The following is a 27,443-nucleotide window of genomic DNA, read 5'->3' on the forward strand; positions in this document are numbered from 1 at the left end:
CGCTCAGTCCCTTCATATCTCATATCAGCCACAGGCCTGGGAACCTTTGGCTGTTTGATTACTCTTGGCTGTGCTTTGTCTTCATTTCCTTTTGGACAGTTATCCCCTTTTCTGCTTTTCAGGGTAGATGACTCCTTTGGCAGCATCCAACCTAAAGTCGTCCTGACACTGGTGTTTCTGTCCCAATGCTGCTGCACCACCCTGGTGGAGAAGCCATGTGTTATTGACAGCACTGTCAGCTGTCTGCCAAAATCTACACCGTACCACCGGTGGGACTTGCTGGAATGTGATCCAGGGCAATCATCGTACCAGCCAAATCCACTCCTCCTGTGTGAGTGCCGTGCTCAGACTCAACCTTATCTTCCTCTTGTCCTCTTGAGAGTGGCATCTCACTTGTTCAGCAGGGCTGACAGAGGCACAGTAGTTCCTCAAGATGACCGTTTTGCTGTTTGCCCATTTGACCAGCAAGCTTTGCGTTGTTGTCTATAAAGTGACAGCTGGGCCTGCCTGTTTGTTGGAGGTCTCGATTTCTCCAATCTACAACCCATCAAGTGTTTTGTTTGAATGGTACCCAAACGTCTGAGGCTCATAAACTCTTTTAGATGATGATGTGGAAAAAATTGCCAGAGCTGCACAGCTGCAAAACAGCATTTGCACCTCTTCCAAACTCAGTTTGAGCAGCACCATCTAATGCAGACTTCCCTTTGTAAACCATGAGGTCATACACAAAGCCAGACTCACCAGCTCCATAAAGATCTCAAACCCCCAGTTTTTGGGTTTGCTGCAGAGATACTGCAGCTGCATTCCAGTTTTTCTGCCTTTGTAAAGAACCATCATCTCATCCGTCGAGAATTGGTTCTCCCTGTCAGTTTTCATACACTTGCTCCTCATGTGGTCGAACACAGGCCTTATTTTCAGCAGGCAATCGTCACTGGAGTTCTGTTATCTTGAAAGTGGAGCATGCTGGATAGACATTTGTGCCACACATGTGGCATGACATCTTCTCTTTTGTCATATCTTGGATCTGTTGCCCGGTAGTTTTCCACTGCAGGCATTTTCACTTTACCAGCAATCAGCTTCATTCCAACGAATGCCTTCATTACAGAGGCATTAGTGTTGGTGCTGCATCCAATGAGCTGACACGAATACAAGTTTGTCTGGTGAGCAATGACCGCAAAAATGTCCTTGTCAAACAGTTTGCACAAATGGCTTAGAGCTGGGGAGCTCGTCCGGTGCAATGGAGCAGTGTGGTGTAGCAGTGGAGTGGTGTTCGCACTCTGTGGTTCTCCAACTGTGAACAAAAAGTGATCAGAAAAAACCCCACATTCACCAACCTTCCCCCAGTACGAACCACCTCACCAAATGTAATTATGCACAAACTCTGGTCTGTGTGTGTGTGTGTGTGTGTGTGTGTGTGTGTGTGTGTGTGTGTGTGTGTGTCTAGGTAGGGGCTCCTTCCTTCCTCTCATTGACTAACATACATCACCATACACACATCATACTTTACTGTAGACAGTCACATATAATATGTAGAGCAAAGCCACTCAATCCCACTGATGAAGCTACTGTTCAGCAGTCACTGCTGCTGTCGCCTTCCTCACACCGACCCTCTGCACACAGCTCGTCTTCCTCGTCGATTACCTCTGTTGAACCTGATGATTCATCAGCTGTCTCCTTCATTAACTGTGAAACCGCTGACTGAAATTCCCTGAAAACACATGTACTCCAGCAAATTATTATATAATACACATTAAAGAGTAAAATAAAGAATAATAAATATTTCACACCTTTATTTTACAGCTTATCTGTAGAGTATAGGCAGTAGTAGATAAAGTATTTAGATCTTTCACTTAAGTATTGTATTTTATACACTCATAGATTTCTAAAATCTCCATTTAAAAAGTAACTAAAGTCATCAAATTGATGCTGTGAAATTACAAACTACAATATTTCCCCCTGAAATGAAGTGGAGTTGAAGTCGAAAGTAGTTAAAATTCAAGTACAAGTACCTCAAAATATTACTTAAATGCAGGACTCTGACTTACTCGTCACCATCTTTGTCCATGTGCACTGCCATTTTGGATTTTGATACAAATGATGGGTATATTTGTGAGTGTTGGCATGAAGCCACGTGACCTGAGGACCTGACCCACCAGTGTTTGTGCACCCACTGAATGCTTGTTTGTGATCTGTTGATTTGCTCCACGTGGGCTAAAGGACACTGATGCTGGTCCTCAGCTTCTGTCTGACACGTGCAGATTGTTTTGCAGATTTAATCATACGTAATGAAAATAAGCAATCCAGTAACATCCAGCATATGATGCATGAGAAACAACAGCAGATCAAACTGATAACATGTTTGGCATCAGCCACCTGCTGAGAGCCACGACAGATGTCTGTGCACATACTGACCTCTGGTAAAGAAGAAGTTATTTAAACAGGTTAATTTCCTTTATGTGGTACAGGCTCTTTTTTCATGTTCTTCCAATTTATTGGCCTTATATTTCACCTGTATTATTAAAACCCAACAATAGTATATAACAAAATGATTACAGTTTGTACTCAAGTAATGCCCTCAAGCCAAGGAAGACACAAGAAAAACATGCCTCCGCCAGAGGCAGAAATTCCACCAGATCACTATCAGCGTCAACTGGCAGGACTGAATGTCAAAGAGAAAATAATTCTACTGTGAGCACTTTGCATGTGGCACTCAAGAAGTGACCAGCTGCTGGTAGATTTTCAGTGACATATGCAGTTGTCAGGTTGACTTGGACTGGAGGAAGTGGACCGTGAATAGAAATTATTTTGTCAGCTTCTCTTAACGAGGTTGTGAATGAACCGTCCCGCTCAAAATAGGAGATCTTTCAAATGTGAAAGTGCAAAAATTTGCTAATGTCATTTTTACATTTGTACAGTTAGAACTGTTTCATATTATTTTCGCAAAGCAAATGATTCAAAAAGCAAGTTAAGATAAACCAAAGTACAGGCAAGGGGTTCGATATTGATAATTAAACGCAACTGATGGTGCAAGAAATCAGCATCATCAGCACCAAATGTGTTTGTCACTATTCACATTTTCACTGCCCAGAATTGAAAGAGCTTCATGTGTCAACAGTTTGTTTGTTGTCTGTTGATTTGCTCCTCGTGGGTTAAAAGACACTGACAGATGTCAGCTTCTGTCTGACGTGCGGATTGTTTTGCAGATTTAATCATACATTTATAATGAGAACATGCAATCCAGTAACATCCAGCATATGATGCACGAGAAACAACAGCAGATCAAACTGATAACATGTTTGGCATCAGCCAGGACAAGATGTCTGTGCACGTTCACGTTTATTAACTGATCATTTCCTGTACGTGCTACAGGCTCTTTTGTCTTGTTCTTATCGTTTATCGGCCTGATATTTCACATTCATTTCCTTTTGGCTATTATAACAATGCATTACACTGCAATGTATAATATTACATATTTTTAACTTGTCCTAATTATGTATATGTTGAACCTCACTTGCTGTGCCTGTTACATGTAAACGTAGGGAAGAAATCATGTTTTGCACTAGTGTTTTATGAGACTTTGAGCCTCGAAACTACCTCTACAGATTGACGGTGGCATGTTTGTGATTCTGGCGACATCTGTCTGTGTTCATGGTGAAGTATGATCTCCACACAGTTCTCCACTAAGGGGCAGTGTGATACAGCTTATCTCATGACTGTCCACTGTGAAAGTGAGCTAAGAGGATATTTTTGGGAAAGTGCGTGTTCACTGATTTTTGGAAGCAGACTCTAGATTCCAACTTGGACACAAACAAAGCATCAGCCAAAAGAAACGATCCATTTACTAAGATTACAGGCATGCTGTCAGACCGCTGATGGAAGTAAAATTGCAGCTCCTACTTGTTGAGATGTACCAAAGCAAAAGTGTGCGTCATAAACTTCTTTCCACATCTGTTGTAGCTTGTTTCTCATCCGGACTGTGATCCCACTGAAAGTAACTCGAGGTGTCACTGTGGAGCTGTGGGTCATTATCTCCTGGGTCCGTCATGAAGATGGACTCCAGAGAAGCAGAGTGACCTTTGGATGCTGATCTCACAGCCAACCTGTTAAATATTTATCTTGGATGTCTGAACTGAGAGCCGCTTCTGGACTCAGTGCAGGAATCCAGCAGGCATCTGCACACTAGTGTCTCGGAACAAGGAAACAAGGGAGTGGGAACAGACAGATAAACCTCTTGGGGAGCTTAACAGAAGCTTCAGAGTGTGGTAACAGAAATACAGCTGATCTGCTTCGATGACACCGTGGACTTAGCAGCAACAGCACGACTTCTCTTGGCTTTGCCGCAAGCTTTAACTCATACTGGGTGAGTACATTTGGCCCGGTACTGGAAGAGAACATGGAAATACTGAGACTTCTCTGAGTGCTCATATGTTTGTGTGTTGGGGGGCCTCAACATATGTGTGTATGCATCAGAAACTCACTCAGGAATAGATAGCCCTTGCGATGGCAAGACAACACAGAAATCAGAGAAAGCACTCCAGGCTGCCTTTTGTGCTTGATCTGAATATGACAGACACAACATCTAAAGACCTAAAACAGTGAACAGAGCGTGCTATTATGATATGTGTGTCACGCAGGCCTATTTATTGAGACGGCTGTGGAAATCGCCTCCTCTTCCCTTGCATGTAAAACACTGGAGGGCGGTGCCACTGAGCCCGTGTCTGTATGAGAATCTCTATTATTTCCAGCTGTGGATGGAAACTATTACTGAGTGCCTTCTCCCTGATGAGCTTTAAAGTGCATGCACACACACACACGCATGCAAACATAAGCCACACAGACACACACACACACACGCCTACACGCCTGCAGACCCTCAGTCAAACATTCAAACCCACGCTGAATCATTCACCAAAGATAAAAGACACCCTGTTGGCCTGAGAAAGAGAAAGAGAAAGAGGGAGGGAGAGGGAGAGGAGAGCACCAGTGGTTCCCTCCTTCTTTTTCATTCACTTCCTCTCTCCCTCTGCACCGAGGAGACCTCACTGCTTCAGCCTGCGCTCGCCTGTAAGTACTGTACAACTTGTGCTGCCACTTTGCACCGTGACTGGAGCGAGGCTTTAGGCTCTCAGGGACGTAGATGTCCACGGCTGAAAGGCTTTCTGTCACTGTCACGTGATTCAGTGGTTTTGAGTCACATTTTTGTTTGAAAGGAAGGTGCCTGTGACACAGGTTTGAGCATCATGTTGTTTTCCTTCATCACTCGGTCTATCACTGTAAACCGCGGAGACAAACAGACAGGGCTCATGACTGCTCTGTCATTGTTGTGACAGCTTTTCTCAGAAGGTCGTTGAGCAACAGTTGAGCAGTTATATGGAGAAGGGCGGATATGAGGAGGACTTCACTACAGCAGATGCCAATCTTTTACTGTCTGTGGTTCAGAAGATGGTTATCATCAGACCTCTGTCCCAAAGCTGCTCCTGTTGTGTCTTTAGCTGTTGTTTTTGGTCTGAAACATTTTAATGTGTGAGTATTTTCCTGTTAGAGATGTTTTCAATCAAACCTTTCAAAATCAGCACCCTCGGAGCAGCATGTCCCGTGAGGATTTATGACTATAGCTTGTTTGTCCTCTGGTCCTGGGACATTCAGAGCTGATAAAAATGTTGTTTATGACTAAAATAAACCCTGATGTTTTTTTGGTTTTTTTTGGATCCACAAGTGCTCCATCAGAGCACAACCTGTGGTATGAATGACACGCTGCTCAGAGCTCCTTATCTCTCATAACTGTTATGCTTTACCCGCTGACTTGTATGTTTTCAGTGATATTTGATGATCACTGTATCTTGTGATTTTCACAGTTGTTTCCTCAGAGTAGAAAGAATGCTGGTGGTTATAAAAAAAAAAAAAAAGTGCAGGGCTATAGTCATCAAGTAATGTAGTTTTTGATTATATAACAGATTTATGTCATGGTTTGTGCACTCGCTGGAATCTTTGGCTGTCAGGCGCTTTAATGAGCGACTGTAGTAACATACTGGCACATAGCACTCATTGTTAAGGGACAGTGGTTGACCTTTAGAGCAGCATAGTAAAAGTCTGCTGGAATCCATCTATCTCAGAGGGATTGAGGTAAAACATCGTGCCTCGTTCCTCCTGTTCTGACAGCGTTTCTCTGTGATAAAAAAGGGGAAGTGGTGAAGCCTTGTGTTTGTTTAGCAAAGAGACAAAGTGAACAAGGAGCCAGTGTGGGGAGAGGTGTCAGGTCCCGGGCCAAAGCTGCAATTGCCTCTTGCGTGATTACCTCATTTAGCTGCAGAGTGACAGCGTGTCAGATGTGGTCACAGCGGGGTGAAAGTCTGCTCGGGCAGGACGCAGATTATGAGGGGAGCCTCCGCCTGAAGTCTGCGCTGCCCAGCCTACCCCTCAGGTTCAGTGGCGCAACTGTTTGGCAAAAACAACCCTGTTAAGAGCACAGGCTCGGTAAAAGGATCTACCCTGAGTTTCGCTCTACCAAGCCAGACCACTGAATTATTAAGAAAGAGCTGAGTCTGAGTCCTTCAATTTCAAGTTGGAAATGGCCATGACCGACACACACACACACACACACACACACACACACACACACACACACACACATTCACTTTTAAACGAATGGTTAGACCATCAACTAAACCCTGTTAAACGTTATTCTTTGTCCTGTCGTTAGTTTACTGGTAGAACTAACATGCACATGCATAGGAGAGCTGATTGCATTCGTAGCCGCGGACTGGATCTCTCACCTGCATTGTGGGCCTTGTAACTCGGCCTACCTGCTGAGCCAAGACAAGCCTGTCAGCATGTTAGATTTCAGGTTTTGCACTGTTTGTCTTCACTGGCAAGAACTGCGGACAAACTGGAAATCCTGGTTTATATGCAAGGGTGACGGTCAGACTTGAGCGTTGTGCTTCATTCCTCTGTGACTGTTGTCCACAGCCATCCTACAGGAATTTGGATTGCGACTGACTTATCTGTGCTTCCCCTACTTTGAATAATTGAGTCATCTCTCAGTGTCAAAGTCAGCAGGACCTGCGCTGTTTGGCTTATAGCAAAGACTCTGAAACACTTCCAGAGCGACTGGACAGATAGAACCTTTCGCAGGCCTTTGCCCTCTCACACACACATAAACACACACACACAAAAGCAGAGGGAAGCATGGGAGAGATGAAGTTAGGAGAGGCTGTCATGGGAGTCACTGGGCAGTGTCTGGGAGGTGGAGGTGACGAACTATTTGCATTCCCCTTTGGTTAACCCCGCGCTGTGAAATATCACCTTATCACAACAATGGGGCTGCTTCAGTGAAGGAGGTGCCCCGAGCTGACAAGCCAAGAGCAGGGCGCCTTTTGAACGGCGGCTGAAGTGGGGTTGCTATGGCGATGCCTGTCAACCGGGAAGTCGTCCTCGGAGGCAGGCAGAGCGAGGGCTGGGAGAGAGAGAGAGATTGTGTGCCCTGGCTAGTTTCAGGAGTGTGAGAGAGAGTGAGAGAGCACGGAGGGTGTGCGTCGTGGTCTATGTGCAGGCAGACAGAAGGAGGTGTGAGCTGACTTCTTGGTGCTACTCTTAAGGTGAGTACACTGTTTCCCATGAGAACACAGGCTTAAATCAGGGAGTGATCTTGAACAGTGAGACTGTGGAAACTTGTGTGTGCTCAGCTGCTTTTCAAGGTGGAGCAACCCGTCTGACTGCTCGGGGCTCTGCGGGATTAGTGCTGCAGACTCTCAGGTACTTTGTGTTAAAGGAGGGATGCTTTTGCAGTGAACAGGTTGACCCACGTGATCCTGTTTCGATGTTGAAACGGGCTTGTTGGAGTTGAACTTTTGGGCAAGGGGAGGTGAGAACAGCTGTGAGTTACAGCTCAGAGAAAGAGAGAGAGAGAGAAAAGGCACTGTGGGCAGTGTTTCCCAACATGTCATCCTTCATTGCTCTGCCCAGCGGGTAGGTATGTGTGCACTGACAACTGCAGCTGAGCTACAGAGAGTCAGAGGAAAACAGTTGTTCTGTCAGAGCGCTTTCCCATCCCGCTGCAGATTCTGAGCCGTAATGACCTGAAATCAGGACGGTCCAGTCATCAGCGGTGGCTCCCCTTACTGTCAGGGTGATTTCCACAGCCGGCTCTGATTCCCTTTGTGATATTTCTTAGGGTCAGAGCTGCCAGTCCTCATATCCACAGGCTGCACTCAGCTCTGGAGATGGAAAATGACAGGCATGAGGATGTGTGAGATTTTTCAGCACTTGCTGTGTTCTGTGTTTTCTCATGCTTTGCTTGGCACATGGTGTTACAGGTTTACCTTCACACATCTTGAACGATATGAAGTGTGTTTGTTGTAAGAAGAAATCTGCACGGCACTCCCGCTCCTCTTGGACGGGGGGGGGCTTTAATTTATTGCCCTGCAGCTCCTCCTGGGAGCACATCGGCTCTCCATTGACAAGAAACACACAGGCCGACTCCTCCTGTTGCTCAGCCTGGAGGAGCACCATACAAGGAGGTGAAATACTTGCCTCCTGATAAATGTGCGTATCCCCCAATAACTGCATATCATAAACTTGCGGCTCCAGGACCTTGTATGGACTGCGTCTGCACATCTGCAAAGTTGCAGGAGGGAAGCATGGTTGTGTGATCAACCTCGCAGGACCTCCAGCATCTCTCACATAACTGCAGAGTGACTCATTTAAAGTGTTTAGAAATAAATCCCCCCTTTATTTATTCACCAAATGTGCTTGTAATTACCTTCTCACTACTTTTTAAGGGAGGATTTCTTCAGTTTTACGACCGTTACGTAAGGTGTTTGGCAGCAGTAACATTGTGTACGTGCAAATGGGTGATAAGACTTTACCCTCCTGTCTGTCTTGTCAGTAAATATCAAGGGAATAAACACTTCATCAGAGGATCGGAGTCTGTTTAGATTATTTTGAAGTTTGTACAACGTGGCTACGAGTGTTTAAGGTCAAATGTAATGCAGGTCAGCGTTCGGCCAAACAAAATGACCACCTTGAGTAAATATTGAGGTCACATTTTGTCCGGTTTCCTTCATGCGTGTGAACAGGACTTAGATCCCTGCAGGAGTTCCCACCTCGTGGAGTCAATGATTAACTCACCATTTCTGCTCATGGAAGCAGAGAACACTTGTGCTAATGAATGGCCATCGCTTTACAATTGACAGTTTTATTTGTTTTATTAAAGTGTCAGGACTTTCAGTCATTGTCGCTGCTCATTACAGACACTTTCTCCCTCACTACATGATTTATGGACGACTCCGGCCACCAATCATTTCCTTCCAACAGATCGCAGAAGGGTCAACGCTGTGACAGTTATTCATTCGGGTATGTGCGGTCACCTTGACAGCTTTGTTCCTAGTGAGAACAATGCAAGAATCCCTGCATGTGGTGGAGGAGAAGGAGGTCATCGTAGGTCAGGGTCTTCTCAGAGAGACCTGGTCGCATCCTTCAGTGGAAGAGGGAAATGCGGCGGCTGATGCTTGTTGAACTCATAGGGAGTTGACTTGTCATCCGTCGGCCTTGCTGTGGCACTGAATGAGAACTGAAGGGTGGGTGGTTTTGTCTTTTCACACACTTCCCTGCCGTAGCCTTTTGTGCATTACTATGTTGCTATTCCTGCTGTGGAAACCTCCCAGTGTGATTCACAGGAGTCACAGGGGTGTGGTGAAGTTCACTGACCTTGTAGCTGCTGAGTAGGTCTGCTCCGGCTCAGCAACCTCAGATAATAGTCTGGTTCCTCATTCGCTCCTTATGGGTAGAAAAGGAGAAGAAAAAAGAAACATGCTTTTTCAATGAAGCTTGCTTTTTTAGGTTTATACACAGTACAGATGCTTAATTTGATGATGTTGATGGAGCTGTTAGACTTCTGTTTCGTGGATCAGTCTAACATCTGGCCCAGTGCTTTGAGAGACCGGATGAGTTTCCTGGGGACAGAGGCAGAGATTTCCACACTAAAATCCCATGATTCTCATTTTGTATGTCCTTAGTTACCCTGTGACAAATGTAAAGCACGGAGAACGCAACAGAACATACCCTGCCGGCTTTCAGTCAGCTGGATGTATAAAATGACGTGTTTAGCAAGTCTAAAGCAGGACATCGTCCCATCTTCAGCTGTGATGCGAATGGGCCTTTTATGGCTCTGTTTTTCCCTCCATCCCAAAGCTGAGCCTGTGGTGCCGCTGAACCTCTCACCTAGCAGGGGTTTACCTTGTAAATATGTGGGTTATAAAGTTCATACATTTCAGAAAGATAACATCAAGGCACTCACACACCACACCACCATGTGGAAGCTTATGGCTGCCTCTGCTGTTGAGTCTCAGTAATTATATAAGAATGTACTGGGCGTTCAGAGCAAACCCGGGGAGAGCCAGACCTCTGGACAGGGATTTTCTTGCTAGATATCGACACTGATTTTTCCTTATTAGGTAGGATTGTGTTTGGTGCTCTCAAAGGGGGAATGCATGCACTGCTGGAGAATTTCTCTGTTGTATTTTTCTCCCCAGAGAAATGAGACACAGACGCTGTTATGACATAAGCTTAGTCATCAGGATGCTGCATCGATGAAGCAGGACAGTTTTTGGGCATCTGACATGGGGGAGTTCCAGTGTTAGCTTTATAATTATGTGGTCTAGACAAAAAGTAGCCCATCATTCTAATAAAATTAAGGCAAATTAGAATTTTATTTGTTGACTTTAAATAAGAAAAATAATTCAGTCCCACAGGAGAAGCGTGAGGATCGGATTTTTGTTGTCACAGTGTTGCTTTCTCTGGATGCATCTCGATCCGTAAATAGCATTTACACAGGACTGCAGTGTGTGTTAAAGGGAAACTCCACTTTTACACTAAAACAGTTGTATAATGTCTTCTGTAGCTCTGGAGGAAATTTTCCAAAGTTCCTCAATGACAATGGTGATGATGATGATGAAGAAAAAGATGTCATCAGTGATATTTTTGCTCTTACTGTCTCAGCTTAGGTATGAAAATTTGAAATGTTGAACAGAAATCACGTGCTGCAGACTGTATGAGTTTGACAGGAGTGGACACTTTATCGAATTAGAAGAGGTGCTACAGAGTTGCATTATGGGAAATGTAGGATCCCAGTGTTTTAACAGCTTGACCCTTTTTTGACCTGTGAGTTTCCCAACACTATAGAAGTGCACTTCATCAGCGCACTGCCTTGTTTTTAAATGTGTTCATATTTTTCAAATCACCACACCCAGAATGAAATGCATGGGCACAGAAAACACAGGGCAGCGAGTCTGAGCTGCGGCAGCTGCTGTTGATGCTTGAATTGCAGCAGCGTGGAGGTGAAAAGGAGCTCCTTTATTTACTCTTCAGGTTTTCGGTATCATATAAGCCTGTTTGGACAGAGTGCTTGTTGAAAATGCCAACTCACCGTCATCAATGTGCTGTGGCCTTTACAGCCAATGGCCGCCTGCTGAGAGGAGGTCTGGTGTAAATAAGGACCAGCATGTCAAACACTTTGTAAATGGGATTACTTTAAGCCATTATTTGTACATGTAGCTGGTTTGCAGTGTCGGGTATTGTTGGACGGATAATCAGCTTGCTGTGATTGCTTTGGCCGATGACAGGTCATCTGTCATGCCTGAGCAGCAGTGGTATTGTTGCAGATACGATCCTCCGCTTCCCATATTTTTCCTGTTATGTAATGCAGTTTACTGGGAGATGATGACTCAGACGGAGTGACATCGTTGTCTGGAAACTGGAACATTGATTCTATCACCGCTGCCTGCTAACCTTGTGCAGAGACACAAAGTGTGTATAGTATTCTTGGTCTTGACCACAGTGATTATAGACTCTAATGCTCAGCTGCAAATGCCACATGGAAAAGTCATCAGTGCAAACTGTGTTGGGTGGCTCTCAGCCTGTTGTAGCCAGGCCCACTCACTAGTTCCTTGCCAAGCTACAAAGCCATTTGGACCAGAAGAGAAAAAAATAACCTAATCCTTGTATTAACCCTATTTTTTGCTTCAATGTGTACTGTCTCTAATGTTTTTGTTTCTTTTTAAAGGATAAGACAAGATACATTTTGACCGCAGTCCATGCACACAAAGAGCCACTTAACAATGTTTCTGCAGAGGCCAGGGTTGCAGGGATGCAGGACTGCTCGGTAGCTGGGGTTTCTATGCCAACGCTGTTATTATGGGCCATTTAGCCGCTGTGGATGAGAGGTGCCTGCCTCATACAGGATCGGAAATGGCCTCCCCCTCGTTTTCCCCATGCCTTTGATGTTGAAACAGCAGGCCTAATCTGTTTTTCTGAGGTGCAGTTGATTAGGAGCTGATCTCCACTTTCAGTAGCTGACCTTCTCCATCATCCAGCCCCTCAAGTCCAGCTTATTACAGCATTGTATGACTGGGAAAAGTGAAGCGATGTGAGTCCCACTCATTGTTTTGGGTGGGTTTTTCCTTAGTAACAGGGAAAACTGGGTGACGTTAACTTTCCCTCTTTGGAATACTAGTGGGATGGGATAATGGAACAGTTGTCAAGGCTGCCTGGATGTAAAATGTGATTTATGAGCGAGGGGCTTTGTGGAACCCCACACAAGTGATGACTCAAAGGGTTAAAAAGGGCGCGTTGTGAGATTCAGAGTACAAATTTAACAGATACAGTGTTCAGATCTTCAGATTATTTTCACAAACATTGGTTATCTGCAATAAAAAAAATAACAGATCTGCAGCCCTCAAAGGCAGTGAGAAACCTGTTTTCCCATTCGGTTTGTACTTTGAGCAACAAAGTCCAAATGAGCACACACGTTTCTGCTCAAGTTGGAACAGTTTATCTGATTTCACATGAGAGATGTCAGTATCTGTGTCTGTGCTCTCCTCCCTGCTTTGAAGCTTTATTTCAGGCTCAGCTGGAAAAAGGTGATGTCACGTATTTCCATGCAGCAATCAGGGTTTAGCAGCATTTGAGTCAGAATGTGATGAAAGCTGAGGGATTGAGAGCTTAAATCAAAGTTTACCTTTGATTGTTACTGATTTTGTCATTTTGTGTAGAACAACCTGAGAGTTAAGTTGAACGGTTTGGACAATAGTGGGACAATTTATCCTCAATCATGAGCAATCATGAACTGGGAAAACAACATCAATGACGTGCAAGTGCTTTGTATCTGACTGCACGTATGATAAAATGAACAATAGCAACGAGGCACGGCACAAACACTTGACTGAAACACAAATTAAACAATCTGCCTCAAAGGTGCTAATCAGTTTCTCTTTTTAAAAAAATGTAGCTTGGCTTATATTCTTTGTAAAACATTTCAGCGACAATGGAAAAGTGTAATTTCATATTCTAATGTTTACATTTTTTGTGTCTTTACAGATATTTTTGATGCTGGGACAAAGAATTTGACATCTGTCAGACAAGGACCAAAACAGATCCCATGCAGTCTCAGGTAAAGCCATTTTTAACTGTGCTGAATAATGACATTAATAAATGCTGTTGTCTTCAGGAGGTGCATTAAAACCCACAAACTCCAGGAAAAACGGTCGTCAGTCCAGTCCAGTCTCACAACAACAGGCCTTTGGTACAAACAGTTCTACCGTTACCATGAGGCACAGGGGCTTTCCCATGACCCCCAGCAACCACACACAGAGGACCAAAGCACCTGATTCAAATACATATAGGAGCTAGACTCGCCATCATGGGTGGGGGGAGTAAAAAGATCACTATGGAGACCACAAGACCACGGCTAGCCCTGCTGGACTTTGAGGTTACCATCAACAGCCCCTTCCCAACCCCTCTGGCCCCGGCTCCACCCCCTGGCTGGAGAATAGGGAGGCCTGGTGAATAGGGAGTTAATGGGCTCATAATGGTCCTCTCCTGTTTCAGTGCCCCCACTCTGCACCTTGAATGAGGCCTTTCTGCGGTTGTGGCAAGAGAGATGATGAAGTGGGTGGAGCAGCACTTCCCACTGGCCGTGCTTTAAATAAATTAGGGGCCTTTTCATCAGAGGCTCCCCCACAGGGGCCAGTTATTCTCTGGAGAAAAGCTGGGCTGCTAACAAGTTCACATGACCTCCCGTAGAGAGCGGTGTTTACCCAGAGCGAACAGGAGGACATGACAGGAGCAAAGTTCACTCATTGTTTTTCTTCATCCTTATTTCTCGTTTCCTCCATGTTTAGCAACGCTCAGCAGTGTTTGGCGATCCAAACGGCTCCCGCATGATCTTCTCCAGGGAGCCCGGAGCTTCCTCTGGTCAGCAGATCCTAACTCCTCCAGAGCTGACCCATGAGGTGGTCATCTCCCCTGGGCTCCCTACACCTCCTCTGAGCCCTTATCATGCTACAGGGCTGCCATTTGGAGAGTATAAGGTATGCACAGTGTACCATGGAGGCTGTGGTAATAACAATGCGGAGAGGGAGTGCATGGAATTCAGTAAACAAGTGCTCCTCCCTGTGGAAAAATTCTGCATGACAGGCTCCCGTCACTGTTGCATTACACTGAGGTGCTTGTGTTTCTGATGGACCTATAATTCTTCTCAAGGTGTCAGAGGTGAATGGAAGTGGACCAAAAGGCCTCAGCTTTGGATCTTACTATGGCCCCTCACAGTCGCATGGTAAGGTCACGATGTTTGAAATCAGTGCATCACTTGCTGTACAAGTCAAAATAAGTGTTCAGAAAATAGATATTTAATATTAAGAGCTGGAGGTGTTAGTTGAAGTGGATGTCCTGAAAGAAACCAACGCCACTTCAAGTATATAAACTGAAGAAGGTGTCCGTCGAAGTGTCAGCTGATGTGTAAACACTGAGAGCAGTGGAGGCTGTGAGAGTTAGAGCTGAAGACGTTTGCTTTTCTTTAAAGGTGATGACCTGAAAGGATTCAAAGTGTCAGTAAAAGCACTGAGAGGAGTTAAAAAGAAAAAGTTTAATGCATTTGAAACATCTGAAAGCCACTGAAAGAGGTTGAATTGTCATTTGTAGAGTAAGAGATGAAAGCAGTTGAGGAGTAAAAGGCGAATGCAGTTGAAATCTTATTGCTGTGACTGTAACTCAGGTGGACTGTCCAATGGCATCCAGAGCTCTGCCACGTTACCACGCGGCTGGACCCCCACCAGGGAGGAGAGGCTCATCAAGTTCTCAGGAATCGGTCCAGTGGATGAAACCGGGATGCCCATCGCCTCCAGATCAGTAAGACAAACATGCAGAATGCACTGTTTCATAATCAAACACCAGCTGTAAATTAAACTGTTTTTATTTTTATTTTTTTGCAGACATTCTTCACGAACATGTGTTTTATGTTGATCTTGTTTACTGTTTTTTTTTTTTTTAATTCTTGTTTCATCCAATGTGCTTTATTTGTTTACCTTCTGCACCCTCCCCTCTTCTCTTATACCAGAGTGTGAACAAGCCCAGAGACTGGTACAAGAGCATGTTCAGACAGATTCACAAGAAGCCAGAGGGTAAGGACACTCCTCCTCCTCCTCCTCCTCCTCTCACACACACAACAACAGAGAATTCCTCTCTGTCAGTGTCAGGTACTGCCGAGGTGATCCTGCAAACAGATTATTGCAGAGGCAAAATAAGACATGATGAAAGAGCCCTAAAGTCTTATGTCATTTCTCCTTATTAGCTCTGACAATAATCCACCTTCTTATCTCAGCCCCTCCTAAATCTAGCCGTTCATCTGTCTCTGTTATGGAGACACACTCCCTGTTATTTGTGTGGTTAATGGCACCGAGGTGGATTTACTGAATTGGTCTGGATTAGTTTCATTTTAGAGGAATAATTTCAGCTGATTGCTCCTCTTAAACAATACAGGAGGAGAACTGCTTCAGTGCAGCTCACTGAGGGGCTACAGGTGATCTTTGGTGGAGCAAACACAGCATTTCCATGTTTCTGAGAGAAATGTTTTTCCATCTGACAGCTGTATGTTACTTTGATTACAAGTTAAAATTTTCTTTCACTTGAATCAACTAGTGGCCCAAATTGAACCTCATGGCAGCTCCACCTTGGGCAGCCCTGATAGAGAACATATAACACCTTGAAAGGTGCCACTCTGCAAAATGCGTATTTTTACTTTTGATACTTTTGCCCATTTTGCTCATTAACACTACTGTGTTTTTTCATAAGTACATTTTGAACACAGGGCACTTGCTTATATCAGAGAATTTTTACACCGTGAAGTTACTACTTAAACTCTAATTAAATACTCTCTCCCTCACTTGAATCGTAGGTTTCACTGTAATATAAATGCAGTCATATTGTAAGGGAGTATAAGAGTATCTAAAGACATGTATAAGTATTTTATTTTGCTTGATTTATCTGTTTAAAGTACTCCAGTGTGTGTAAAAGTCTGTCTGTTGGGCTTGTTTACCAGAACCTGAGCTGGAGGATTCAGAGCGGTGGTCAGCTGAGCGTAAGTGAATCCACTGAAGTCCACATTGTTTTCCTGTCCAGTTGCATAATCAGTTTTTACTTAAGACTGATCTGCGCTGATCCGCTGATCTGCAGGGCTCCAGTTATCTGCCAACACTGAAAAAAGTAATGAAGCAGACAAGAATCTCTTCAGACTAACACCTTATGGAGCTCTGCCAGACTGGTGAGTTTATACTGATTTGATGTAAATGCTTCAGGGTTGCAGGGCAGCTTAGCATATAGCGTCTGGGAAGAAACTGCCAGTCCATCACATGGCACATAAGCACAGAGTGACAGTCGCTCACTTTCACACCGCTGGGCAATTTAATTAAGTATTGAACCATCCTGAGCTGCATGTTTTTTCACTGGACGGTTCCATAACGTGAACATGCACAGAGGGAGGCCCAGAGGCAGGAAACAGGCTTGAAGGAATACTTCAATATTTGGGGAAATTTGATACTCGCTTTCTTGCCAAGACATACAGAGAAGATAGATACCACGCTCTTCTCTGCACTCTAAATAAGTCTAGAAAGGAAGCTGCAGCCAGTTAGCTTAGCTTAGCACAAAGACTGGAAAGGGGGGGGGGGGGTTTGGAAACCTCATGGTGACAAAAAGGATGAAATAAATGAGATATAAGGTGTTCATTTGTGAGCTTTAGAGGTGCCGGGAGCTGGTTTTGGTTACCTCTGGATGGAGCCAGGCTAGCTGTTTCCCCCCGCGTCCAGTCTTTGTGCTAAGCTAAGCTAACCCTGGCTACCTTCATATTTAGCAGACAGATATAAGAGTGGTATCGATCTTTTCGTCCATCTCTCAACACATCTTTGCCAGTCAAGCTTTGTTCAAAAGAAACACTCAATAAAACAGTAACACATACGAAAAACTGATAGATAGTTTGATAGAATGCAAAAGTTCAGTTTCCCAGCATCGCAAAAATTATGAAAAATTCAAGAAATGTCAGAATTTAATGTGCAAATTCAGCCACTGCAATATGGTGTTTTAGCACGAGGGGAGATTTAACCTGATGTCCTGATGATGATAAACGCTGCAGATGACGTCTTATGTGAATACCAACCAGATCTCAGGCCAAGAGCGGTGGAGGGAAAAACGTGTGCGACAGACAAGTTTGGATTTGTTGCTACAGGCACGCACAATGAAGCCATGATTAAGTTGCTGTCCATGGTCTGTGTGTGTGTCTGTGTGTGTGCTGGGGTGTTATGTTTCAGGAGTGAGGATGTAGATAAGCTGTCAGACCCGGGAAAGCAGCACCCACAACCGAAGAGCATATTCGACTTTGAGCCTGGAAAGAGCACCGCCTCAGAAAGCTGCAGCCAGGTACGACCTCACATGCCGTCACGGCTTCAGAGCAGGCTGTGATATCACTCTGATTCCAGCAGAAAAATACCGTTTCTGCATGATTCAAAAACCTCCAGATTTATCCGGCATTGTTGTTGGCTTGAATCACTGCAATTCTTTGTGCAGCCTTGCACTGTTTTCCCAGCGTGGGGCTCAGGAACAGGTTTGAGGACGGGCACCTTTTCTTTAAGGATTATAGTCTAAGTCCTCATATTTCATCTTCTCACGCGAGGTATCTTGTGAGTGTGATCGTTCCACAGCGTGGCTGCTGCGCACCACCAGATGTGCTCACTTCTTCCTTTATTCTGTGATCCAATAGCCTTCCAGCTTTCATTCATTTAGCTTTTCAGACAAGAAAAGACATGATCCAGGTATTGTCCTGACAGGCAGTGACACTTTGACTAATTTATTGTCTCGTGTAATCTGCACCGTCTAGTAGCTGTTGTAATTGAGTGTGCAGGCGTTTGTATGCGCTCTGTGTTTAAACACCCCTGGTGAGTTACACAGCGGTGTCTCTAAAGTTTTTTTCTTTTGTCCCAGATCTGGCGCATATTGTACCTTGAGTCTGCGCCCGTGAAGAAAAGGAATCTTTGTTTCCACTCCCCCACGGGAGCCGAGGTGTCTTGTGATCCGTATTATGGTGTTAACCTCTTGTGATGTATAATGGCTCACAGCATGGGGACTTATTTCATTTCCTCTTTATGACAGCGGCCTATGTTCTATCCCCTGGACAGCGTTCAGAAGGCCAGCGCACAGACCATATCAGGTGTTGTGCTGCTTCACAGTGACATTACAGTTTGTGATTGTAGTGAGGATGACTCCCAGCCGAGGGGAAGGCCTTGGCGTTCAGAGAGACATGTTCAGCCAAGGTTTTACAAAAAAAAAAAAGGCCTGAAAATGGAGCCGAGGGTCCGTGGTTCTCGCCAGCAAAGCCTTTTAAAGTAATGCTTGATAGAATCAGCTGGTGTTAAGCCTTTGTAAAGAAAGAAGGTGAATGCTGGTTAAATCAAGTTCTGTATGATATGGACGAAAGAAATATGTGTGTCCTCATATCTCTGCTGGCATCTTGACATCCGGCCTGTTCACATGTGCTTGACAAGCTGTAATTAGTGTGATACACATTCTAAAATATTCACCAAACGGCTTGAAACTAAGGTCCGCCTCTCCCTGGGCAGATAGCCAATCGTACTTTAGGATAATTGGGTTGGCTTGTGGGTGGGCCAGTCAGATTTCAGGGTTGACCGTTGCCACCCCCTGGACTCGCTCCTGATGTTAAGTTGTCTTCTTTTTGTTTAAAGAAATGGTGACTTGCTGTAAGATCAGTTAATTCTGTGCAGCAGACTGTTCAGATGTCCTAAATCCCTCTTAACTCCTAAACACACTGTCAAAAAGGTGTTAAATGTTGGCAGCGTGGCTGGATTAAACTGTAGGAAGCACCAGGACAAAAGCTGATTGTGGTCCATGTTGAGCCCCGCTGTAGGTGGCAGATTCATTACTCCCAAAAACCAACCAATACTCCTCAATACACTGGAATAATGTTATCTGGTCCAAGTTTTCTGTGTACAAATTTATAAAAACACCCTTATGTAGGAATATGCACCATGCTAAAATAAACTAAAATAAAGATGGTATGAAAACTAGATTTTAACAAGTTACGTACAGCTAATGGAGTAAACCTCCTGTGATCACTTTATTGACAATGTTTGAAAAAGAAATTTCTGTTCAGTGTTGTTTTTCTGCTTTTTCTTTAGGCTTATTTGTCCCCGCAGAAACAGCCTGAGAAACCAAAGTCCCCTTCTATCGAGGTGAGCAACTGTGACAGCGTCTCAGTTTCTGCTTTTATGCATTCACTCTATCGAGGTTTCACTCTATGAATGACTGAAAAGGGACACCGTTAGCTCCAAAAGTCACATTGTTTCAGCACACAGTGTATTAGTGTTTTAATTTTGCCCTTCCAACTCCACCATTGCTCGGCCTCAGGCCAGTCTGGTCTCTGAGCTGAGTCGGTTTGAGGCTGAGCTGGACTCGGAGATCCAGGGCCTGGAGAGGAGACTTTCCCAGAAGAAGCAGCATCGAGGCCGGGGTGAGGTACTGAGCCCCCCTCCTGACTCTCTCTGTTGAAGCACCCCCCACTTCCCGGTCTAGCAGAATCCTCACCCTCACCCTCACCCTTACTCCCCCTCTCTCAATGAAGGCCACGTGTCTCAGAGAGACCCTCCCTGCTTGCTAGCTTTGACCACGTCTGTTGTTTTCCCTCTGTGACCTGGATGACAGCCCTGGAATCGCCTGCCTGCCTTGCACTTGGATTGATCTGCTATGTTAATCACCTGCCTGCCAGTCCCCCCACCCACCCCCCTGCAAATTTGGCTGCCAGAAAATGAAGAACTTTTGCAATCAATTCCCTTTAAATCATATTTTTTGATCATGTTGTTTCCCTTTGCAAACCCCCTCGTGCTTGTTGTAGAGAGCCACTTGGACGCAACCCTGCCGACATGTTGCTGATTCTCACGCTGTTCCTGATTCCTGTGCGATGAAATTTGCTTCATAGCCTGTGATTTGACTGAAATCACAGACAGCTCAGACAGATCAGGAGTGGTGTTGTTTTTGAGCCTGAGGAGGATAGGACCCAGGGGATTTCGTGCTCCTTTGGGAGTGGTCAGCACCTCGACTTTGTCTGAGTTGTTGTGAGATTTCCTCTGAGCTGTGAGATACAGTAGGCTGCAGGGAGCAAACAGTGCTTAATGTTCACTCTGCTTTCAGGAGGCCCGAGGCAGGGATCCAGTAACCGCTCCAAAGACTGCGACTACAAACTACAGGTCAGTGACAACATTACTTAAGAAAGCTATGTGGAAGATGATTACTCTGAAGGATATTTAGCAGGTTATAATGACATCTTTACTGACCTATTTTCGGCATTACAGCGTAACTTAAACCTATGTTGCATTACATGACAAGTAGATTCAGCTTTCAGTCCTGACTTTGAATGTGTTTCTTTGCCCTTTTTTTTTTTTGCATTTTAATCATTTTTGTAAGCTGAAACACTCCTGTTTTCTGTACAGTAATGCGGTTTGTTGTGTGGATAAGTGCAGCTCACACACAGAGATACGTCAAGCTACTTAATAAACTGGAAGTAGATAACTAAATGTAAATAATGTTATTGATGGTGATGTTTAGCAGATCTTAACATCACTTTCATTGTATTCTCGAGGCGCATGCAGGGCAGGTTAAGGCCCGGGTCAGTCGCCGCACAGCAGACCTCCTGAGTCCAACACTCGGCCTCTTAATCCACTTTGATATTACTTCATCAAGTGGGAGCAATGGCTCACTGCTTCCTGCTCTTTTAACAAACCGAGCGCTGTGATTGGACAGCACAGACATTAATGCTTTGCGGGGTACCTGGTCTGTAAGCCGATCAGGTGACTCTCTGTCTGTTGAAGTTTAACAACTTCGAGTACAGTATTTGTTACTTCAAACAGCGGGCTGCATTCCACATTTCTCACCATGTGTGTAATGCTTTCTGGGAGGATTCTCGCTGTTGTTTGCTAAGTTGAGTTCATGGGCTTTGACCTTTCCGGGCTTAGTGGGATAAGGGGGCTTTTTTTTCTTATTTTAAAGACCCTGTTGCTAAGCACGTGTGAAACCAAACCATACAGCAGCAAGAAATTGTCTGTTTTTTACTGTTTCCTGTTATCTAGACAAGTTAGCTGTGTGTGAGTCCAGCTGCAAATACTGGAACACAAAACAACACTGTCTGGAAATATGCAAATAATTTCAGAGGAAGCCAGGCAGGAAGCTTTGGGTTTTGGATTAATTCTTAACAACCAGACTCATGGTTCTGATCATGTTTCGGGGCTGTAAAGATAATTTAAGCTCCAAACTTCATCTAAACCAGATTTTTCAATTCAAGGATAACGACATGACTCACACAGTGTCATCTGCATGCCCTTCTAGCCAGTCTGATTATTTGTCTCATCCCTGTCCAATGTACGAAAACCAGCCGCTGCAGCCAGATGTGTTGTAATGTAAATCTGCAGGAAATCACCACACAGGCTGTCTCCCAGCAGAAATGGGCCATGTGGATTTCAGTGTGTGTCTGTTTGATGTCATTAGAAACCCCCCCCCCCCCCCCCCCCCCACTGGGAGACACAGTAACTTATATTTTTTCCATCTTTTCAGCAATTCACCAGCATCAAAACAGCCTGTCCATCGCTCTGTTGGCACACCACTGACCTCTGCTCCCACATATGGTAAACATGGAGTTCCTTCCCTTTTGGCTCTGCAGTACACATGCACAGGGTGATTTCCCCAGCAGCTTCTGATAGGAACACTTTATAGTGTCGGTACTGTCCATAAATTGACCATGTTTCACCTCCCAGCCTGAACACAATGACCCACCAAAAGACATGAACGTTCTGTGAGCAGGCCTCTCATTTAATCAGCCAGCACATATTTGATGAAAGCTTCTGGTAATCTAATATATTTTGACGGTCTCATGATTCTCTTTCATGGCCGCTGTTGTTCACTGCTCTGGCGTTTTCGACGTGGCGAGCGGTGTGCTCACGGAAAGCTTTTGCAGTTTTTTCCTATAGAATCAGAAAGTGCCGTAGATGGGTGGGGAGGAAGCCCACAAAAATAGGAAGTGGAACTCGGAAGAGCTGATTAAAGATAAGCTTTATCCAATTGTTTTTCCTGGTAGAGTTCAGCGGCAGCCAGCACTGAATGAGATCTTTTTTCAGTGTATGTAGTTGTTAAGGCTGTGATTCTCATCGCGACACCTTCGAAAACAACATTTCCTGAATGAAAGAGTGTATGTTTCAGACTCCACTCTTACTGTTGTGCCCTGACTTTGTTCCTCAGTAGAGCGTCTTTCCCCTGCAAATGAAACCATGGAGCTCCCGCCTAAGAAAGAGGAGAAAAAGGTATGTTTCTACAATGTTCTTGTTACCTAAAATGCAGAGAAATCTTTCAGAAATCCATTTAGTTGTGTTCTGTTAAGTTGTGATGCTTTGTTTTAGTGATCTGAGCACATGCTGAATTGTTCACACGATAAAGGCATCTGTACAAATCTTCCCCAAACACCGAATGATTTGTTTGTTTTTCCAGATGAAAGCAGCGCGAGCCAAGTTCAATTTCCAGGCTCAGTCACCCAAGTGAGTTACACTGTTAGCTGATATAATAAATATGCCATTTCCTTCCTTGCATCTTCATTTGCATGTCTGAAAGAAAACATTGCATTATGGTAATATCAGATGTGAAGCTCTGCATCAGATCTGGAGTCTAAATTCTCCTCCTAATCTACATTTGAAATAGCCATTATATACGCATGCATTTTGAATTTGTGTCTTGATTCTGTAAACGAATGGATTTTCCTTGTGCGTCCTTATTTCTTATTTCTTCAGGGAGCTCATGCTGCAGAAAGGCGACATTGTTTACATCCACAGGCAGGTTGACGCCAACTGGTATGAAGGAGAACATCATGGGAGAGCTGGCATTTTCCCCACATCTTATGTGGAGGTGAATTTCTTCATGTCTCTAATTTGATGCTTTTTCTCTGTACTGTTGCTTTGTGCTGATTATCTGAGACCCTGTGACGCTGTCTCAGATGTCTTTCTTCTGTCCCTCATAGATTCTGCCTCCTACAGAGAAGCCCACCCCCATAAAGTCCCCCACTTTACAGGTGTTGGACTACGGGGAAGCTGTGGCTCTGTTTAACTTCAATGCTGATCTACCTGTTGAACTGTCATTCCGTAAAGTGAGTATTACGTATATCAAATGAAATGAAGTCCTTCAACCTGTCAACAAGTCTCCTTAGTGCAGTTTTAAAAAATATCTGTTATATTTTCAAAGGTCTGTATAAAATAATGATGGCGCTATTGTCATGTTAGATTTGATGGTGTAGCCAATGTGTTTAAACAAACTTTAGTATTTAATTCTCATTGGATGTTAGATTTTTCTCTGTTTAACTTTTCAGAATTGTATTTTTTTTTTTTTCTCAGGGTGAAGTGATCGATATAACCCGGCGTGTTGACGATAAGTGGTTAGAGGGGAGGATCTCAGGGACCAGCCGGAGCGGCATCTTCCCAGCCAGTTACGTCCAGGTCAACAAGATGCCCCGCACCAAATACTCCACGGACGAATACTCACCTGGCCCCATGTCTCCCGTCTCCCCTGGACCTCAGAGTCCAGGGCCTCCACTCCACTCACCCAGCCCGCGGTCACCGTTATCCCCTTTCACCCCCACTTCCCTCAGCCCCAAACCTGAGCACTCCCCCCTGAAGCCGTCCTCACCTGTGCCTTATGGCAGCCCAGCTTCACAGTCACGCTCCCCCACTCAGACGCCTGTACCCAAAGAAACGGCCAATCGGTGGCCCCACAGCACCTCCAAAGCTGCTTCACCCACCAACCAGAACAGCCACTGGGCTGGGACACACTCGGCTAACCAGAGCTCCACGGCTAGAGCTGTTTCACCTTCCACTCAGTCATCAGCGTCCGCACTCAGAGCAGGAGCTACCACAGCGAACACTCCCACATACACTGACCCCTCACAGGTCTGCTCGCACTGCCTGCCTGAGAAAATCACTGCACCTCCTCACCGCTGGTGTTACTTTTTGTGTTGGCAGCAATGTTCTCCATCATTCCTTTGTTCATTAACCTGACATGAGGCTGTTCTGTCTTCCAGGGTGCAATACCGAACCAGGCTGCTCCGTCTAATCCACACGTTAACTCCCTGCCACACACGCAAAACAAGCCCGGCTCAGCAGCGGTGCAACGGCAACCGTATGTCTCCAGATTTTTGTCACATTGTTGCAGCTGTGGTGAATTTGTGGCTCAGGGCGTTTGTTCATCTGTTGTTTTTCCATGTTCTCTATTTTAGATACAAAGCTGTTTACAACTATAAACCACAGAACGCAGATGAGTTGGAGCTCAGAGAGGGAGACATCGTGCAAGTGATGGAGAAGTGTGATGATGGCTGGTTTGTAGGTAAGGAATAATAATGATGTTTTTGTAACCAAATAATCACGATTTTGGGCCCAAGAAGTGTTTGCAGTGTAATCAGGCCGAAACTTATGTGTTTATAGGCAATGCTAGACTATTGTTTCCAAAGTTCATATATGTATAATGTCCTTGTTTAGGCCATTTAACATGATTAGCAGATGGATTATATATAAAACAAAGAAATTATCTCTTTTGTAATTATCATTATTACTCTACATTGTTTTACCTGCTAGATTATAACCTATCCGATCATTTTTACCAGTTGAAATATCTTCAAAAAAAAGACTGCAATCATTTTTTGGTGGATGATCACAAAGTGCTTTTTAAAATAAGCATTGTTAAAAAACTACCTACCTACCTAAATACCTCATCAAGGAATCACTAAAGACAAACATGGGATTTTACATTATGTTTACAGTATTAATAGAGAAATAGAATAGATTTTTGAGGCACCTAATATTTTTGTGTCATTGTGATCAGTATCAAACCATTCTGCAGTGTCAGCTCGCCCTCTAGTGGACACCACGAAACATTTCAGATGTAACCACCACTATAAACTTCACACTGTTTAAGTCGTGGAATATACTGCATTCATACATGTGTTTGTTTCTGCTCTGTTCTCCGCAGGTACGTCAGAGCGGACTCGTGCTTTTGGGACTTTTCCTGGGAATTACGTGGCACCGGTTTGACCTCCCCACTTCCTGCTTGCCCACATCCACCTGGACTCACATGAGCCCGACCAATCACTTAAATTCACCCCAGCAGATCGTGCTTTGACACCCCAGTGTTTCTCCATGCCAGTTACCCTCCACACTCCATCTGGTGTAGTTGGCCCTGCATGTTCTCTCTGTTTCCCAGAACGGAGGGGAAGGCAGGGGACATTTCTCACCTCACCTCCCTGCATGAGTGCATGTGTGTGTGTGTGTGAGAGAAACAGTGTGTGTGTGTTCCACTGAGATTTGGAGAGTGTTTTCACACACACCACTTGAGAGGAAAGACTGAATGCTGATGATTCAGTTTCAGATGCAAAGAATGGACTTTTTTGTTCCGCAGCTATTTGCAGCTGCAGGAAATTTGCATTCCTTCCTCTGAACAGCTGAACAGTTCCTTGAGGTCCTGATTCTGTGTGATGCTGCATTCAGCTTTTTGTCACCACGGTGCCATCACAAACCACTGCAGAGAATTTTTAATTAGGGTGGCACATGCTTCTGGTAATTAAATGAATTAATGTTTCCTTCAAATATCTTCCTCAGATTTCCTTTCAGATCTGTGAAAATACCCTGGGCAAGTTTGAGGAAGCAACATGAACATCTGTAGATATGTGCTTAAAGTGAAGCGCAGCAAGGGCTCCGGCATGCCAAGGTCACGGCCCTTCACTAGGCTATGCAGAAGAGCAAGTATAATTATTGCATGTACTGGTTTTTTAAGCAGGTTATTGATTAGAGAGTATTTGGCTTTTATTGGAGGCCCTTTGTCCCTTTTAAGCCATGGAGTGGGATGCCAAACGCCACAGTAAAGAGAGAGAAATCATGTTCTGTTCAGTGCTGGAATAGAAGCTGCTTTGCTCTGAAATTAAATTTCAAACCTCTGTAAGTTGCACAAGTTAAATCTACATAATTCCTCCAGAGCTAATAGTTGAATGATCTTTTGAAGTATTTGAAGTAATGCCGTACATGCCAAATCTAACATTTCATGACATTTCTCTTTTAAATTCTCTCCTGAGCAGTCCCAATTATTTCTGCTTCATTTACTACTACTGCTTTCATCATGTTTTCTCTGTTTTTGGGGGGTAACACTCTCAGTTTGACAGTATTTCCAAAACCACTTAGCCTACTGTATGTTTGCATCAGTGCGACTTTTGACAAATGTGGCCTTTCTAAGCCTGATTAGAAATCCTTATCATGAAGTCATTTGGCAATTTTATATGATATATTCATGATTTGACTGTAAAAATGAATCATATTTAGTAGCCACAGGAGATGATTGTACAGATTGTAACCTTTTATCAAATTGAAAATATAATATATATTTGCTTATAAAACTATGTATCTCATGTGTACGGTACGCAATTTTTTAAAAAGCAATTAAACATTACAGAGTGATACTGAGAGTCGCTTGTGCTCATGTGTTCATTTTGTTAGATGCTTCTATGTTAATTCAGTGAACTCTTAAAGCAGGAATGGAGCTACGGGTATTTGTTCTGAATCTTTCAAATGTACACCTAGAATTCATATACATATATAGTCAAAGGTGGTGTTACACAAGATGACATTGTATTTAAAGATGTTTCTGATTTTCATCCTCCCCATTCAAACACATGAGCAGGGAAGAATATTACAAACGCAGCTGACACAACGCCACCACTAATATGACATCAGTGCTAAAACATATAATTGAATTAACACCTCTGTAATTGTAAAAAGCATTAAAGACATAATGAAAGTAAGCTTCAGGGCAGAACATTTTGATTTTGGATTGGATTTTATTAGACTCTACAGGTGTACCTAATAAAGTGGCCACTGGGGGTACCCTACACTGACGCTTTAATGATAAATTGCAATGCATAAACACTTCTACATAACAGTGGCACAGACAACACAAACCACAAACAATACACATGCAGCAGAAACACACATACAAACAATTTTGCTTTTTAGGCACAAAATGATCAGAAACTTTAATAAACA

The 27,443-nt window shown here is 44.2% G+C and overlaps 1 protein-coding gene across 9 annotated transcripts; it reads left to right on the plus strand.

The window, feature by feature from the left end:
* Nucleotides 1-4,309: 4,309 nt before the first annotated feature.
* sorbs3 (sorbin and SH3 domain containing 3) lies at nt 4,310-26,858 on the plus strand. Of its 9 annotated transcripts, none has more exons than XM_076731780.1 (21): nt 4,310-4,360; nt 13,372-13,444; nt 14,175-14,363; nt 14,536-14,608; nt 15,047-15,180; nt 15,389-15,452; nt 16,370-16,408; nt 16,504-16,591; nt 17,631-17,739; nt 19,512-19,565; nt 19,741-19,848; nt 20,521-20,576; nt 21,937-22,007; nt 22,618-22,679; nt 22,864-22,910; nt 23,160-23,274; nt 23,387-23,512; nt 23,757-24,308; nt 24,440-24,537; nt 24,635-24,741; nt 25,384-26,858. In XM_076731780.1, the coding sequence occupies exons 2-21, from the start codon at nt 13,433-13,435 to the stop codon at nt 25,443-25,445; spliced, it is 2,166 nt and encodes a 721-aa protein (XP_076587895.1). In that variant the 5' UTR covers nt 4,310-4,360; nt 13,372-13,432; the 3' UTR covers nt 25,446-26,858. The 9 variants fall into 9 exon arrangements, with proteins under 9 accessions (XP_076587895.1, XP_076587893.1, XP_076587897.1 ...); XM_076731778.1 differs by lacking the exon at nt 4,310-4,360 and adding an exon at nt 4,964-5,064; XM_076731782.1 differs by lacking the exon at nt 4,310-4,360 and adding an exon at nt 4,964-5,064 and having other exon boundaries at nt 26,010-26,858.
* Nucleotides 26,859-27,443: the final 585 nt, after the last annotated feature.

Source organism: Chaetodon auriga, chromosome 5, assembly GCF_051107435.1.
Source record: "Chaetodon auriga isolate fChaAug3 chromosome 5, fChaAug3.hap1, whole genome shotgun sequence".
Taxonomy (NCBI): domain Eukaryota; kingdom Metazoa; phylum Chordata; class Actinopteri; order Chaetodontiformes; family Chaetodontidae; genus Chaetodon; species Chaetodon auriga.

Excerpts from the sequence above, each read along its gene's own strand:
- sorbs3 (XM_076731780.1), top strand. Across the intron at positions 17,740-19,511 it reads CCTCAGAAAGCTGCAGCCAG|GCTTATTTGTCCCCGCAGAA; the intron begins GTACGACCTCAC and ends CTTTTTCTTTAG. Across the intron at positions 19,566-19,740 it reads CAAAGTCCCCTTCTATCGAG|GCCAGTCTGGTCTCTGAGCT; the intron begins GTGAGCAACTGT and ends GCTCGGCCTCAG.